Below are 17,852 nucleotides of genomic sequence, written 5' to 3'. Positions count from 1 at the left end.
GTATTCATGAAACCTGTCTATTTTATATCATATGCCAAAATAGGAGTTTGCTAATGATATGTTACTTCTCTAAGTAAACCCTCCAGACAATGTTGACAAGCAAACACTGTGGCTTAACCAGTTAAGATAGTATCCCATCAGAGGTAGATTTCATATTTCTACATTAAGGTCTTGTGTCTCTTGTTCCTGACTTTGCGGTCAGGTCTCTTTGTTGGTTACAGTGGATTCAGCTGAGTCTCTTTGAAAGGGGTGACTCCTCACATAGCTTATTTCATTATTTAAGTCAAAGTACTATATTAAAACATTATATTTAACTTTTCTTTTATTTAATGACCAGGCTTGTTGAACATCAAGGCATGTGTTGTCTGGTTGAAGAACATTGTTTGGCTAATACATTGTTAAAATATATTTGAATTATTGGTCATTATTCAGTTTGTTTTACAAAAAAGTCCATGGCAACAATTATGTCTAAATATGTTGCTTGGAGCAGGGCTACAATTTCACATGTCTGAATGTCTATTTCATGTTAGATGAGTGAGAGAAGAGTGAAGGAGGGTTTTTTAAGATAAAAGTAACAGGAATTTGGACTTTCCCCAGCTCTAAATCCATTTAGGATAAAACTCTAAAACTAGACTATAAGCAGCCTAAGGCTCTGATCCTGCAGAGACTTACACATGTGCAAAAGAGATATGACGATTAACAGTAGTTGAGAATCTCCCCTATGTGTAGTCTCACTGATGTCAAAGGAACTGGTCACAGTGCATAAGGTTACATATGTGCATCTTTGCAGGATCAGGGTCTAATTTATTTTCTAAAGTTAGTCTGTAAATATCCAGAGGAGCAGGCAATTTGACTTCACTGTAAAAGAAAGATGAGTAGTGAAGTGCAGCTACCTTCACAACTGTAACATACTGTAAGATGCAGTGCATAATTGTACAGATAAGAAATTGATTAATTTTTAAACTTTTTTTTAGCCTGATTTTCAAACATATGGTTATAGTGAAGGCAAGACTTGGACGTAACTTTATGATGGACATTCAGAAATTCAAGGATGAAAGTGAGGACTATTTGTCACATATGTGGCATCGTCTAGCACCAATCTCCAAAGACATTGTTGGGCAGTTAACCTGTTATCAGAATGCTATTGAAGCTTTACAGGTCTCTATGTTTTTAATTTTAATAGACTCTTAATAGAATGTAATTTTATGTGTATAGTTTGAAAGTATGTGACGGTATATGCCTATATTTTTAAAGGTGGTTTGTGAGGTAATATTCCAGGAGGTACGCAGATATCCTTTTCTAAAGCAAGTAATATGAGATTTATAATTGTTAGCTTTTTCTTTATTTAATTTGAACTTTGAAAGGCACAGTGTTCAAAAAACACCTGATTGAAATGTGTGTATAAATGGAAAAAGTGATAGCATTTTACATGAATAAAATGCATACCCTGCAAAGATAATCAGATATATTTCCTAAAAGATAATTCTCCATCAGTTTGCCTCTGCAGATCATAATTTGAGGCCTAATCCAAAGTCTTTTGAAGTTATTGGGAAGACTTTACTTGACTTCCATAGATTTGGATGTGGCTGTTGATGAGATAGTATGCTTGACTCACAAGCCACATAACCTGTATTAGAAATAAAAACTACTAGGGGATGCATGCATTGCCCACCCTCAAGAGCTAAATAATCAATTGCAAAGTGGATCAAATGTTTATTGAAAAAGTATACATAGAAGCTGCCAAAACTGTGGCCAAAGGCATTGATTTAATGCAACACGTGGTCATTTTTAGTTTCAATTCTTTATCTTCCATTTGTAGTCTTCTTCTCTCAGTCCCCCATTCTACTGTCTCACTGCTTAGCTCCTTCCCAATAGTGATGGACTGATAATGAGCGAAAGATAAGAATGTTTGTACATAATTTAATTCCTTTGATATCTCCATCACTTTAGAATTACACATACACGTAAACCATTAATTACATGTTCATTTAGCATTATTTTTCATCAGAATTTAAAATAGTTCAGTTTAATAGAAAGAATAAATGTTATGCAAATTATTTTGTCAGTTTGTTAATTTGGTGTGGATTATTTTTCACAACTTTGCAATTACTTTTCTGATGGAAAACCAAGTGGATGTAGTTTAAGTCTTGGGATTCTGTGTCAACACATTTGAATTGCTGCCTGGCCTCTCTCTTAAGGAGGAAAAGTCCCAACAATAACTAATTTATGGAGACTTTAATAAAAGAAAAGAAATTTAACTAATACTGATTTTTTTTAGTACATTCAGTTAGACATTCTCCATGATTAGGCAATGTCAATAAATTGCTTGCTACCTATTTAAAATTAAATTTTTGCTTCCAAAAAAATTAATGACAAATCTATATAGATCTTAGTATCAGTAATTTGATGTTACAGACTCCAATATATGAACTAAATCATTCTGTCTTTTGTGTAGACACAAGAAAGTGAGTGGCAGAAAGTTGATTATCTAATGGAATTTGCAGAATGGTTATACTGCAATCAGTTTCCTCTTAATGATGCTATTAAACATCTGGACTGGGCAGTAGATATCTTGCTACATTTGAAACTTGCCAAAGGACCTCTTGAGGAAGAAGGTCTGTAACTGATGTACTTATCCTTCAAAATAATTTCAGTATATAAATGTAGTATATGCTTTTTGTCTTACTACCTTTTAAAGGAGAAAGGCACATGATCATTTTTAGCATATAAAAATACCTTATTTAGTACATGTTTCTTCATCTGCAAAAGACTTAAAGAGGAGGTCAAAATGAAAAACCCCGAGCTTCTTCACTTAAGGCCCGATTCAAAACTCACTGACATCAGAAACTGCAGAGAACTTTGCATTAGGCCCTTAAACAAATAACAGAAGAAATGGAACAGGTTGACACAAAGATAGGTGCCAGAGACTCTCAAGAACTCTCAGGTGTTGATGTGGTAAATTGGTTTGTACCCCTTTTACAGATGGCAGAATGGAGGCATGGAGAGATTGTCACTTGCCCATGAATGCTCAATGCAACAACCAGAGATAGAATCTGGTGTTCTGGCTCCCAGTCCCTTATTACAACTATGAAGCTGCACCTCATTTCTTTATCCCTTTACTCTATTTCCCTTACTTTATGAAATCTCTGGGTAAAATTTTCAAAAGTGCCAAAGTGCCATTGTAAAACACGATTGTCAATGGGACTTCAGCCTCCTAAGCACCAGCATGATTTTTGAAAAAGCACCTCAGGCTCCTAAGTCACTAAGCCCTTTTGAAAAGTTTTTACTCTTTGTAACCATTGACATTGCTAATGCCTCAGTAACTAGTTTTGATAGAATGTTCCAGTCTAATTGAAGAAAGCAACTGATTTCTAGAAGAATAATGTGTGACATTAACTCATATCTCCACTTGTGTCTTATTTTTATGTAGATGGATGAGATGCAGTTGTGAAAGATTCGTGATTCCTCTGTTAACACTGCATAATTAAAATGGCACTGAAAATGTTCTATTCATGTTTTTTTTCTTTAAATATTACTTACCATTGTTTGTGTAATGGCAATTTAAAATTAATGTCTATTCTTTCATGGTATTTCCCTTCCATTCCACATAATCTTGCTGGTTGTTGATGAATGCTGGGCCCCTTTGATCAGTTCTCTTTTAAGAAGAAAAGCATTAACAATTTTGTATAAAAATGTGTATATATAGATTTTCATGGATTTTGAGAATAAAAGAAAAACAGTAGATCAAATTATTAATGTTCCCCTTCCCCTTTAGGGGAATATAGATATTTTTGTTAAAATCTCAGATCCCACAATTTTCCACATTTAACTAGTAACAGTTAGAGCAGTGGTTCTCAAACTTTTTTACTGGTGACCCCTTTCACATAGCAAGCCTCTGAGTGTGACCCCGCCCCCCCTTATAAATTAAAAACACTTTTTTATATATTTAACACCATTATAAATGCTGGAGGCAAAGTGGGGTTTGGTGTGGAGGCTGACAGCTTGTGACCCCGCATGTAATAACCTCGTGACCCCCCTGAGGGATCCCAACCCCCAGTTTGAGATCCCCTGGGTTAGAGCAACACTTTTAAGGGGCCCCAGAACAGAAAGTTAGACTATCCACCCTGTGGGCTGCTTTAACCAGGCACAATTAGATGAGGGTGCCCTTACTCTGCATTTCTTTGCTTTGTCATTGCTTAGAGTTAATTTTAAGTATATTGTTATGTTTTTATTAATAATTGAAAATAAGATAGAAGTAATATTATTCTATCATGGCAAGGTCATCTGTGGTAAATTGGATTTCCATTTTTCTAATAGGGTCATCTTGCTGTCAGTAGATTCTTTTTCATTTCCACCTCAGAAATGCAACTTTAAATAAGGCTTGAAATACTGTTTAATGTCAGACCATTGACATTGTTTTTGTTGTTTTTTTAACAGAGAAAAACATCAAACAAGAAATACCATCTCCAGCAAAGCTGAAGGTGGATTTTGGGATAAATGTTACAACTCCCCAAATTGCTAATGAAGATTTGAAAAACATAAGGCAATTGGAAACTTTGTTTAGAGCACATACTTTAATGGCTATCATTTCTGGCCATAGTTCACCTTATCATCAACAGCACTGTTTGATGGCTTATGCTTACATCATTCGTATCTGGCAGGTGAGAAGATCAGAATTTACCAATCCCATTTAATTTGTCTAATATATGAATACATAAGGAGACAGAATTTTATTATTTAAGCTCTCTTTATTGTAATATATGCAATTTTACAGCATTATTAGGATATAGTTTTACAGTTTATAAGCTTTAAAATAGAAAATTATCACAAGAAACTAGAGGGCAGCTCTGTGTAGTTCAAATTCTTCTAACAACAATATGGGCGAAAGACAGTGCCCAGTTAAAGCCATTACTTTCTATTGGTGTGTATATTCTTTGGAGCATGGGGATCCACTCTTTCTTCCAAAGGTTTCTAAACTTTTACTGTCTAAATGGCTAGGGTAGAATAAGATCCATGATTGGTGATTTACAGAATTCACAATATTGTTGCTGAAGAACAATAATTACGGATAGGTAGTGACTTAGATCATTTCAAAGGGTATGTAATTTAACTAAAGGAATTATCTTAATTAAACCCTGTGAATTGAGTTGTCAATTACATTTTGTGATGAAACCATAACACTAATATTCACTGAGTGTTGTCAATTCTCTAAAGTAATCACTTCTGGCTGTTCTGCAGCATTTCAGATCAAATTGAATGAACCTCATTAAATGTTGTATTTTTTCATTGAAGTGGATGCCTAATTTCCAGTAACATTTATGGAAAACCTCAGAAGGACTGCAGTGAATGTTAATTTTTTTTAATTTATTTAAATCTTTGAAGTGGTGAAAGCTGTACTTGACCTCAGTGTATGCCACATGCCATCGTAAGTGCCACTTGAATGGTGTGAGTGAGAGATCTGCAAAGTGAAGCTGGTATCCAAACCAGTATGTTCCAGGTTGTATTATTGTTTTTCCAGTGATTACAAATGCTGGTAATTACTTACTATAAAAGCTTGCAGTGAACCCTACTACATACATATGTTGCTAATTATCAGACATTCATCATGAAATTAATTAGGACTATATAACATATAAAATTTGGAAAACAGGAATTTTAGAAAATAAAATTCTGACTAACATTTCCAAATTTCACATCATCATAATTTTTAATATTCTGTACTTGACTAAGAGAAACTGGATGATTTCAAGATAATGACAGTAGATGAATAAACATCAAATTTAGCTAGTGCAGATATCAGTGTCTGTTGCAGGACAATGGCAATAGCTGTCTGTGGGCTAATGCTTACAGATCAGTGCTACTCAGGCTTGAGCAGTTCAGGAGCCAAATTAGCGAACACTACCCAAAAGAGCCGCAGTAGTGTGAATTCATTGTTTCATTTACGATAGTACTATATATTCATATTTAAACAGTATGATGGGAAATGGTGTGTGTGTGTGTATTCTCACAGCAAAATGACTGACCAAGTATTATTATTTTATCAACTACAATTGGTAGTAAAAGCATCTTGAATGCTTAATAACTTAGGTTGATTATTAATCAAATCACACAGAGTTTTAATATCATGTGCTGTAAAGAGCTGCAGAAGACACATTAAAGAGCCACTTGCGGCTTGCAAGCTTCAGTCTGAATGTCACTGATATATATTAACATTACTGTGAGCTTCAAACTTTTCATATAAGGCATTTTAGGATTGAAAGTAGGTTGTTTATGAAGAGATACAGGACAGCTTGCTAACTTGCTAATGCCCCTCTGCGATGTACATCGGCCAACCTGGACAGTCTCTACGGAAAGGGATAAATGGACACAAATCAGATATTAGGAATGGCAATATACAAAAACCTGTAGGAGAACACTTCAACCTCCCTGGCCACACTATAGCAGACCTTAAGGTGGCCATGCTGCAGCAAAAAAACTTCAGGACCAGACTTCAAAGAGAAACTGCTGAGCTTCAGTTCATCTGCAATTTGACACCATCAGCTCAGGATTAAACAAAGACTGTGAATGGCTTGCCAATTACAGAACCAATTTCTCCTCCCTTGGTTTTCACACCTCAACTGCTAGAACAGGGCCTCATCCTCCCTGATTGAACTAACCTCATTATCTCTAGCTTGCTTGCATATATATACCTGCCCCTGGAAATTTCCACTACATGCATCTGACGAAGTGAGTATTCACCCACGAAAGCTCCTGCTCCAAAAAGTCTGTTAGCCTATAAGGTGCCACAGGATTCTTTGCTGCTTTTACAGATCCAGACTAACATGGCGACCCCTCTGATACTTGATTGTGGACTTTGATCACCTCTAACAGAAATCGTTGTTCAAATATCCTACCAAATTACTATCCTAATTATACTTTAGTCAAGATCAATAACAAAAAGAGCTTTAGTAAGGAGTTCTCTCTTTCCTTGAGAATCAGGACCTGGCATTGGCCACTGTCAGTAGACAGGATACTGGGCTAGATGGACCTTTGGTCTGACCCTGTACGGCCATTCTTATGTTCTTAAGTTTGAATGTAGTCTTGAGTCAACATGATGGAGTGTGATTCTGTTTCTAGTAGCTAAGGACAACACTTTAAAGTTAAATAATTGTAATTATTTTTGTCTAGGTTTCATTGTCTGCAGCTGGATCTGTTATAAAAGCATTACCGAAATCCTCACCTTCTACTACTTCCCCGAATGCACAGTCAGCCACACCTAAGAAAGATAAAGGCAAAAAGGATGCAAAACAAGTAAGGCACTCTTCTTCGTGAAAAATCTATATATTTTTACTTCAATAAATAGTGTTTCTGAGGTCAGTTCTTCAAGCACAAAATTATAGAAATTGGCATTACAGTGCCCTCGTGAGGGTCATTCATATCATTGAATTTTTGTTTCTGTGGGAGAGAACTTTTTTGAATCCATGTAGTAGATATACAAAATTAGGCATGTTGATCTGCAGAAGACATTAGTTTACAAATACTTTTTCTTCTCTTTTTTCCCTTTTGTGTACGTTTCTTTGGCTAAAACCCACCACCTACTGCTTTCCAGAACCCACAGTCAACCACCCTTAAAAAAGACCAAGGCCAAAAGGATGCCAAACAGGTATCCTTCTTTTTCCCTCTTTGAAACAGTTATGTTTAAGTAAATATATAATGCCTATAGAAAAATAAACTTTCTAAAGAGTTCCTTTAATTAAAGGTACTGTCTTCTGTTATGAAGGAGAAACCTAAACGAAAAGGAGCAGTTGAAGCATTACCAGCGAGTGTGGAGGAATGGGCTAGCTATGACTGCCCTGATGAAGTTAGAGATGCTTTTAAACAGGAAACAAGCTGTTATGTTATTAACCGGGATAATATTCTGGTACCTGTAAGTAAACATCTCAAAATCATTGCTCTACTGTAGGAAAATAAAAGCTGAGACCAATCCTAGACATTAGTTTTTGTGGGTATATAGTCAATGCTTTTGCAAACAGTTTTTAAAAAGATTTTTTTTCTTTCCCTTGTCTCCTTTTATATTATGAAGGTGCTGTTTGCAGCCCCATAATTATAATGTTCTGAAACAGGCTTAAAAAGGGGTAACACGTTCCTTTTTATTCTGTTGGTGTTCTAACATTATGTGAAACTTTACATAATGTTAGATTTTGTGCCATTTTAATTTTTTTTGTTTAGATTTTTTTTGTTTAGATAAATCAAATGTTATTAAGTAAATGGTCTTTAGTTAAAATTCCTTTATGCCGGTTGGACAAGGTGAGTGAGAGAGATAAGCTTTCAAGCTTACATGGAGCTCTTCTTCAAGTGTGGGAAATATATACTCAGTGTCACAGCTAAATACAGTATGAAACAGATTGCTTAGCATAAGTAGTCAATGCATATTTCAAGGGACTGACCATTCAAGGTAAAGTGGCCTGTTAACACCCCTCTAGTCAAAGGAAGAAAAGAAAAGGAAGGGAGAAAGTCAGCAAGGTAGGGGGATTTTAGTGGATTAGATGGCTGTAATAATCTGTAAATCCAGGGTCTCTATTCAGTCAATGATTTTTAGTGTCTAGCAAAGTTATGAATTTAACCTTGTAGATTTGTCTTTTGAAACTATTATGCAGGTTTCCTTTGAGAATGAGGACTGATTGGTCAGATGTAGAGTGACTGCTTTGTGAAAAATGTTCATGCCGATTGCATATTCTTTTGTTGATATGTATCTTTAAAACAACCCTGTATCTCCTCAGCTGTTGGTAGAGGTGAATTTTGAGTGGATCTGGTATGCTGGCAAGTTTTTAAAAAATATTTCAAAAAACTTCCTGCAGTTATTCATCATAACTGAAAATGTATGCACAACAAATAATCAATGCATAAGATTTTCTCCATTAGATATAAATCTCCATCAGCTTCATTTTTCTGGCAGATTTTATCCAGTGTCAGAGAAGATGTATATGCAAAACATAATGAACCAGATTGGAACCCATTATTCCCAGTGATGAAACCAGTGGGACTGCCCATGTGAATAAGTGCTCATCAGTAGGAGTAAGAGGTTCACAAGCTACCCCTACACAAAGCAGCAGAGACAAGGCGGTGAAGAGTTCTAAGCTGAACCATAAACAACATTCAATACCAGTAACAGGAAAGTCAGGGATAGCAAAGACCACTTGGGTGCTTATAGTACTAAGGAAATTGACGCTGACTTACTCCCATGCCAAGGGCTTGGTACCAGCTTCTTCGGGACCATAAGAACTGCCACACTGGGTCAGACCAACAGTCTATCTAGCCCAGTATCCTGTGTTCTGACAGTGGCCAGGTGCCCCAGAGGGAATGAACAGAACAGGTAATCATCAAGTGATCCATCCCCCAGAGCCACCCTCCACAGTTTCTCGCTCAATCCACTCTTGGACACCATCTTTACCGCACGAATTTAAGTACCCTATGGACTGATAGTATCTTCGGAACCAAAGTTGCCTCTGTTAATGAGTCCTGAGGATTTGTCAGCATCAACACTCTTTTAGTCATTGAAGCCCCTACCTCCTAGACCACCATGTTCACCCTCATTTTTCTTGTAAATGAAACAGCTATTTCCACTCTTGGTGTATGTGGAGGAGGAATCTTCAGACTCTCAAGTATCCATCTAGGGTTCCCTTATCTATTCCAGGACACGCTGCTGTCCCTCTTATACTGACGTACTACAGCAGGATAGATTCCAGATGGAACCCACATGGCATGAACACACAAGAATGTCTCCATTTGGTCCCCCTCAGATATGTAAAACAACAGAAATTCAGGACGGAGACCAGTATTCCCTCTAATTTTTCCCACAGATGTGCAGAATGAATTTTATTATGTGCACCATTATGGACGTGATGTGTGACACATCACCTCCATATTGGTGCACATAACAAAATTCATGTGATGGGGTGGGGCTGAGGGGTTCGGAGTGTGGGAGGGGGCTCAGGACTGGGGGCAGAGGGTTAGGGTGCAGGGGGTTAGGGCTCTGACTAGGGGTGCAGGCTCTGGGGTGGGGCCAATTATGAGAAGCTCAGGGCTGGGGTAGAGAATTAGGGTGCAGGGGGGTGTGGGCTCTGGAGGTTGGGCTGGGGATGAGGTACTTGGGGTGCAGGCTGCCCTGGAGCTACGGCGGGGAGAGAGGACTCCCTCCTGCTATCTCTCCTCACAGCAGCACTGGATTGAGTGGGGAGAGGCGCCTCTCCCCACCATGAAATCTTCGGGGCTGGGCTGGGTTGGGGCTGGGGGAAAAGCACCTCTCCTTGCTGCAACTCTGAGCACCTGCATGGCACTTAATAGGCTGCTGTGCAGCTGCATAGCTTAGAGGGCAGTTAGATGGTGACGCTTGCAGCAATAATTCCCTCTTTAAAATTAGGAGATTGGTTTATGACTCTCAGGCCAACAAGACACACACACACATACACACACACTTTCATATTGTTATATACCCTTCACACAAAAGATTTCTTTGATTTTTGATCAACAATGAGCGCTGCCCATACAAGGTGCTTTTTTTCAGTCTATCTTCTCCCCAAGAATATCCTCAAAGATTCTAGTGGTAGTTGCCACCCACCTATATCATTTGGATATAGTAGTTTTCCCTTATCTGAATGATTGACTGATTGGGACACATCATGTCAGGAAGTGTTGGCAGCAATGAAGATGATGGATATTTTTTTTAGCAGTCTGGGCCTCCAAATAAATTCCAGAAAGTCCATTTTCACTCCAACACAGCATCTAGACTTCATATGAGCTTTCCTGGATGCACTGACAGACAGAGCAGCTGACTTCTTGCTCTAACAAATCTCATCTCCAGGATTCAGGGCAGCCCTCAAGTAACAGTAAGAGATTGTCTTCAGCTGCTTGGACACATGTCAGCTTGTGTCTTCGTAAGTGTAACATGCCAGACTACATCTCAGAAGTCTACAGGGATGACTGCAAATGGTTTACAAACCAAGAAAGTACAGTCTAGACAGGTTACTATCTGTTCCCCAGTGGGTTATACAAACACTCAACTGGTGAAAGGACTCAGCTCAAACATATGCAGGTGTTCCGTTCTTCCAGAATCCATCTATGACAGTCATAACATCAGACACTTCAGTTTTGGGTTGGAGGATGCATCTGGTTCAGAGCAAATGGTGATTACAAGAGCAACTTCTTCACTTAAATCTGGAATTGAGAGCAAATATGCTTGCTTACACTTCCTACTGCTAATTAGGTCCCAGTCTATAAAGATAATGACAGACAATGTGGCATGCATGTATTACATCACTCTCAGAGAGGAGCACATTCCCCATCTCTCTGTGCTGAAGCAATAAAATTGTGGAATTGGCATACAGTCAACTAGATAGTCAGCTTCACATCTCCCAGGTATTCAGAACACCATTGCAGATGACCTGAGCAGACATTTCTCTTGAAATTACGAATGGAAATTAAACTCCCAAGTCCTCCACATGACATTCTTAGTCTGGGGACTCTTGGAGGTCAATCAGTTTGCCATGGTAGATTAAGCAAAATGCATCAGCTATTGTTTCAGTGGGGGTCTCAATCCCAAGTCCCTAGGAGATGCTTTTGTCATCTCATGGAAGAAGGGACTTCGTGCATCTGCACCAACACTGCTACTGTTAAAGGTCCTCAGCCAGGATCAGGTCAGGGTCACAGTGATTGCACCAACGTGGCCAAGACAAGTTTGGCATTCCTAATCAGGCTAACCTCTTGCCCTCACTGGAGACTTACGATCACTTCTCTCCTCCTGACTCAGGATACCAGTTGAATCCTTCACCACAGCCTGCAGGTTCTGAAGCTCCAAGCATAGTTCCTCAGTGAATCTAGGAATAGAATAGGTATCCTGTTCATCAGAGATACAACACATTTTATTAAACAGTAGAAAAGAATCTACAAGAAGTACTTATCTCCAGAAATCGAAGCAGTCATCAGATTTCATCTGTTCTTTCCCCCCTTTTCAGAGTATTGGATTACCTGTTAGAATCGGAAACATCGTGTCTTTTCTGTGAACTCTGTTGGGGAACCCTTAGAAGCAATAACAACCTTTCATTTACACACAGGTTTTTTTTTTCTTGCTCTTCATCACCAAGCCACAGTAAGATTCCTAAGAGGTTTGTCAAATCTCTTCCCACAAATCAGAGGCCCTGCTCTAGCTTGGACCAGAACATAGTCCTTAATTGCCTATGAGCCACCGGATATATATTCTTTGTTAGATCTGTCAGTGAAGATGGCTTTCTTGGTAGCTATAACTTCTGCACAAAGGGCTGGAGAATTGGGGACTTTAATGGGAAACACTCTTTCCCCCTCACCCTTACAGTATTCACCAGAGAGAAAGTGTCACTGCAGGCCCATTCCAGATTTTTACCAAAGGCATCCTTGGAATTAATCAAACCATTCATCTCCCAGTTGTTTTCCCCAAAACCACATCAGACTTGTCAAGAAACCATGTTCCATACTCTAAATGGTTGGAGAACCTTAGCTTTTTACTTAGATAGGACCACAATTTTTAGAGGATTTCCTTGACTATTTGTCCCCATTGTGAATAGAAGTAAGAGTTTGGTTATTTCAAAACAGAGATTATCAAAGTGGATCTCTGGGTGTATTAACATTTGTTATGACAAAGCTCATCTTCAACCCCCTTTAAGAGTGATAGCACATTCCATTAGAGCACTTTCTACTTCTGTAGTCTGACATAAGGATGTATCCATTGCAGACAACTGTAAAGCAGAAGCATGGTCCTCTCGCATACCTTGTCTTGTCATTGTGCCATGGTGCCTGCTGCAAGATCAAATGCAGCTGTAGGCAGTGCAGTTTTCTCTTCTGTATTGGACTCTGCTCTGAACCTTGCACTTCCTTAGAGAGGGTATTGCTTGGGAACACCTGAAGTGGCGCATCCACAGGCACACTACTCAAAGAAGGTTCTGTAATGAACCAGAGCTACTGGAATTCTTTAAGATGTGTGTCCCTTTGGGTGCTACCCTCCCTCCTTCCCCTCTGCATCAGAGTCTCCTTTGTGAGACTTTGCAATGGAGGAGGAACGGAGGGCAGCAGTGCGGGTCATGAAAATGTGTGGGCTGCTTGCCTGGGTCAAATAGGCACTGTTACCCAAAATCTCCAGTCAAAGGCATGAGTTCACCTGAAGTTGAGCACTCACAATGACACACATCTTGAAGAACTCATTACTGCACAATGTGAATAACCTGTTCATCAAAATGCTAGTGGTAACAGGAAGTCCACTCCCTGGGTCTCATAGCTCTGGTTCATTGCAGGTCAGAACTTCAAAAGTTATCTTCCTACCAGGAGGTAGCATATGTTTGCTTTCTTGTGCAACTCATTACCAAATAACTCTCCTTGCTCAGTCCCTCTTTGCCAGCAGTTGGGTTCAGAGTTGCATTCAGTTATTGCTGTCTACATATCTTTTTGACATCAGCTTTTTGTGGGGAGAGATAGGGGAGTTAGTGATTGTCTGCCAATTCCTTAGCTAAGTGCTGACTATTTTCTTTAATACTCTCTTTGTCTTTTAGAGCACTAGCCAGTGCTCTGCACAGGGAGCTGTAAGAGCTATTTCAGTGGCTCAAAACTTAGAATTGTAAAATTCCGATCTGTTGAGCATCAAAGACTGAAGATCCAATTAAGCATGTCTTAATACAGCCATATATGTGTCTGGAGGATAAGATTTATGTCAGGATTTTTAGTTTAGCTTGTACAGTTGAAGAAAGAAGAACTTTAACAGTTTAAATTAAAAATACCAACAATTGGTACAGAATTTGTTATTTTTTTATTTTTAGACTTACACTTTATATTTTATGGACCTTTTGGCCAAGGAGCTGCAGAAAATTTCTTGCAACCACTTTACGCTTCCCATCTTTCAGCTGGCTGAGGTTATTGCTCATGATGTTGTGGAAAGTAAAAGTCTGTCTGATCTCTACCATCTTCGGTTTGTATAAGTTACTTGCTTTGACTAAATGGGAAATGTTTATGAAAAGCCATACCAGCCCCTCCATTTTGTACACTGATCCTCAATTACACTATGTAAATCATCCCTTTTATGATTTACATTGTTTTACCTTGTTCATCATTTTAAAATTGATTTGTCCTTTTTATTAACATGTATAATGTTTAACAATATTCAGTATGGTTTGTTTTTTCTTTTCTGGTATGAAATCCAATAAGGATACCTATATTATTAAGTGATAAGCCCCAAAGTAAGTGTTTACAGGATTTGGCAAATCTTCTCCAAATGAAATTGGAGGAATTAGGAAAACAACCTCGCTTTTTAAAAAAAGAGACGTACTAGTTAAATAGTTTAACATAGTTTGAGGCCAAGTGTCTGTGCTTGCACCCACACAATGTATTGAGCAGTTGTGTCTTTCTCTCTCACTGCTTTACTCAGATTTGCATTCACAGTTGAAGCAGCAATTCTCAGCTCCCCACTTATTTTGTGCTTCTGTTAAGAGCATAAAATATGTTAAGGATCTAACATGTTAGATGTTAGAAACTTTCTCAAAAACGTGTTGAATTTTTTCCAGATTTAAACTTCACAGAATTCTGTTGTTATTGGCTATTAGTCAAAGTTACCAAAAAAGAAAAAAAAAGAATGGAAAGCGTAAAAATATACTTTTTCAGAAAGTTTGTTTCCACCAGGCAATATTTTCATTTTTGTGATCGTTATGCACACTAATCTTTTTATTTTCACAGAATCTGCCTGGTATGTTCAGATATAAAATTGAATCAGGCATTCTCATATCATGAGAAAGCAGTTGGAGAAGCATACATTAACGAAGTGGAACAGGCAAAGTAAGTGTTCTTATTGCAATGCACTTTGTGTAGCTTTTTTGTTTTCATAGACTTATAGGACTGCAACAGACCTCAAGATGTCATCTAGTCATCTGGTAACATGGAAACTATGTAGCGCATTATAAAGTTAGAACGATAATAATTTTATTTTTAAAACACCATCTCCAAGCACTACATTGTGTATGAAGCATTTCACACAAATTTACAGAATTGCTGTCATAATTCTGTGTAGTATAATAACACTTCAGATTAAAGATATTTTTAAACAATATTTTTAATTTCCTTCTCTCCCTCCTCCCACTACAATTTAGGTATAGACAAGCCATTGCATTAAAAAATGGAAAAAATATGCAACCTAAGGAGGAGGAAAGAAATGGATTATCTGAATGTAACAAATCACATAATAATGGATATAAGAACTCACTTACTGCAAAGGAAAAGGTTATTTAATTCAATTCCATACCTAGTATATTGAACAAAGTTTCTATTTTTACAGTGTTTTTCTAGACAGATTATGATACATTATTGATTTCAATCAGTTACAGTTTTAAACTGTAGAAAGCATATTTCTTGAACCTTAGGTGTTCTTTAAAATATATGCTGCTTAGGTTCCTCTGACCTAGGTTACCAGCATGTGACTTGAAGTTGTTCATTATCAAGAACTGATGCAGAGCAAGAGTGGGAGTTGTATTTAAAGCCACTCACTGCTGCTCTTTCCAGTATCTGGCAGTGATATTGTTACTCTAATGCAAGCCCACCTCAACAGCAAACATCGAGGAAGAGGAAAAGGAGCTCCAGTCTCTAATATCACTCTTCTCTTCTTTCTTTTCCCTCCACTGACATCACTGGATACTCCCCCTGCAAGCAGCTCTGAAGAGATACATTCTAGCTCTAATTCTCCTCTCCCCTACTTTAGTCTTACAAGATAATCCCATGTTTTCTTGTTGCTTTCCTCCGCTCTTCTCTTCGTTTGCATTTCATTCGTCTTTTTCCCCATATTACTTCATTATCTTCGTCTACCCTCTTCCTCTGATCCCAAAAGTTCTTCCATCTTATTAATGATTTCCTCCTCCATCCACTCTTTTAACTCTCACATAGTCTTCTCCTGACTCTCTCTTAATTCTGGACAAAATAAGTCAACTCCTCCCATCTTAGTTTTGTTCCTGGACAGTGCAGGATCTAAATTATTTTCACTACCCAAAAGTTAGTTACAGTATTGCATTTAGCTTATACATTTGTTATGCAAATTCTTTTTGTGTTCTGTGAAGTCCAAATGCCCCAGTAAACACGTTTTCTCCTATAGTTTAACTTCTAATTTCTAGGTTATAAAATAGTCAGAGATGAATATGAGGTATAATGTTAATTAGGATTTTCGATATTAATTTGAATTCAATCTAGTTTTCTGAAAGACTGTAGTAATTTAAAGTATTATTTTTCAGATTTTGGAGTTAGATGCAATAACTGGAAAAGGGCTGAGTGGACTTTCTTTCCCTTACTTGTGGATTGACAAAGCTGAAGTACTAATTCAACTGGGTTTATATCAACCAGCAAGGCTACTCCTTTCAGAGGCACACAGTGCAACACAGGTAGATCAGAAATAATTCAAGCCTGAAAAACAAAATTAGTAAATCAGGCAATAATGTTTAGCATGGTTAAAATGTCACTTATGTTAATGGTAGTCAAAATGCAGAAATACTCTCCAAAGGCTGGAAAATTACCTCTCAGAGTTTACCTTGTAAAACCGAGAGTATATATCCTATACTTAAAGCTACAAAATCCTTAAAGGAACACTGAAGTTACTTTAAAAAATACTACATCCATTAGAAACCTAGGTCTTGTACTTGAACTTAAAAGAAACCCAAACATTTGAAAGTCTGGAGATTCAGTGTTATGGCACCCAAACAAGATTAACTCTTACCTTCTTGAGGCTGTCCTCACAGCTGAGGGGGCATAGATTGGAGCATGCAATGCACCCTGTGCAGTAGTGGCAGCAGCTGTGCATGCTCCTCTAGTACTACTGGAAGCAATATATCAATTCAGGATCTGTTTGTTTAGTTATTCCACAGGAGTTCAATATTTGCTCTTGAGAGTTGTGACCTGCCCCTACTCGTCTCAGTGTGTGTGATAATTCTGAAACCTAGTTATGGCAATGTGAAGTCAATATTGCTAATTGTTTCATTACTGGTCTTTTAAAAAAAGAAAGAAACAAACATCCAGTTATGCTGGAATAGTGTGTTTGCAAGGGCAGGGGAGTGACTTATAATTTTGGGTAGAGTTTACGTACAGTGCACTCACCAGTCTGATCCCTGCCAATTCAATATGTAAAGGATCTGCATGAAAGATATCTTTAAGTCCTGTCTTGTTACATCCTGTTGCTCTCCAGTGTGCAGTGTGGCTTTCTTCTCATGAAGATCATGTTAATCTGTAATAGTTGTTTTTGCCCTTCATCATCATTTCAAATAAGTCTTTATATATTTAGACAAATACAAATATCAACTAATACTTATAATTATATTTTAAACAAATATTTTTTCTTTTACATACAGCACGAATTTAGTATTGGGCAGTGAACAAAGTCCAGTGAAATGAAAAAATATCTTGTTATACTGTAAAAGATACTGGGCCAGGTTCACAACTGGTACAAATCAGCGGGACTTTATTGAAGTCAGTGAAGCAACGCTGATTGAGACCAGCTGAGGATATGGCCCATTGAAACTCTTCTCTGTGATCACATTTCTTCTTCCTCAGATACTGACAACAGAACGTGTAATATCTAATAAAAGGGAAAAAGAGGATTTGTTTTACCAATGATGTAAAAGAATCCACTTGGGGAGATAAAGGAAAATAAACAATAGTTTGGAAATAGAAAATATGCTTAAAATGAGCTGGCAAATTTTTGTAGTCTGAAAAAGCACTAGGAAGTAGCATGAATGCTAAAGAGCAAATTATTCGGCCAGATACATGCATAAAACTATCACTGATTTTGTGCTTCAGTGCCTATCCCAGTATTTGTCTCTAAATGTTAA

The 17,852-nt window shown here is 37.7% G+C and overlaps 1 protein-coding gene across 8 annotated transcripts in view; it reads left to right on the top strand.

Annotated features, from left to right (window-relative positions):
- Positions 1–17,852, top strand: part of CFAP46 (cilia and flagella associated protein 46) — a 168,717-nt gene that overhangs the window by 90,898 nt on the left and 59,967 nt on the right. For 7 of the 8 annotated variants that reach the window (XR_004001341.1, XM_030570341.1, XM_030570343.1 and 4 more), the window contains 10 exons: positions 975–1,158; positions 2,456–2,615; positions 4,438–4,661; positions 7,168–7,290; positions 7,589–7,642; positions 7,739–7,906; positions 13,818–13,966; positions 14,728–14,826; positions 15,138–15,267; positions 16,266–16,412. Coding sequence is in view for 7 of the 8 variants with exons in the window: in XM_030570341.1 (XP_030426201.1) it covers positions 975–1,158; positions 2,456–2,615; positions 4,438–4,661; positions 7,168–7,290; positions 7,589–7,642; positions 7,739–7,906; positions 13,818–13,966; positions 14,728–14,826; positions 15,138–15,267; positions 16,266–16,412 (1,438 nt within the window). In the remaining variant the exon portion in view is untranslated. The remainder of the gene's footprint in view (positions 1–974; positions 1,159–2,455; positions 2,616–4,437; positions 4,662–7,167; positions 7,291–7,588; positions 7,643–7,738; positions 7,907–13,817; positions 13,967–14,727; positions 14,827–15,137; positions 15,268–16,265; positions 16,413–17,852) is intronic. The other variant, XM_030570342.1, reaches the window with a different exon arrangement.

Source organism: Gopherus evgoodei, chromosome 7 (assembly GCF_007399415.2).
Source record: "Gopherus evgoodei ecotype Sinaloan lineage chromosome 7, rGopEvg1_v1.p, whole genome shotgun sequence".
NCBI lineage: Eukaryota > Metazoa > Chordata > Testudines > Testudinidae > Gopherus > Gopherus evgoodei.
The sequence above is the reverse complement of the archived record's forward strand: the minus strand, read 5'-3'. Positions and strand labels throughout refer to the sequence as shown.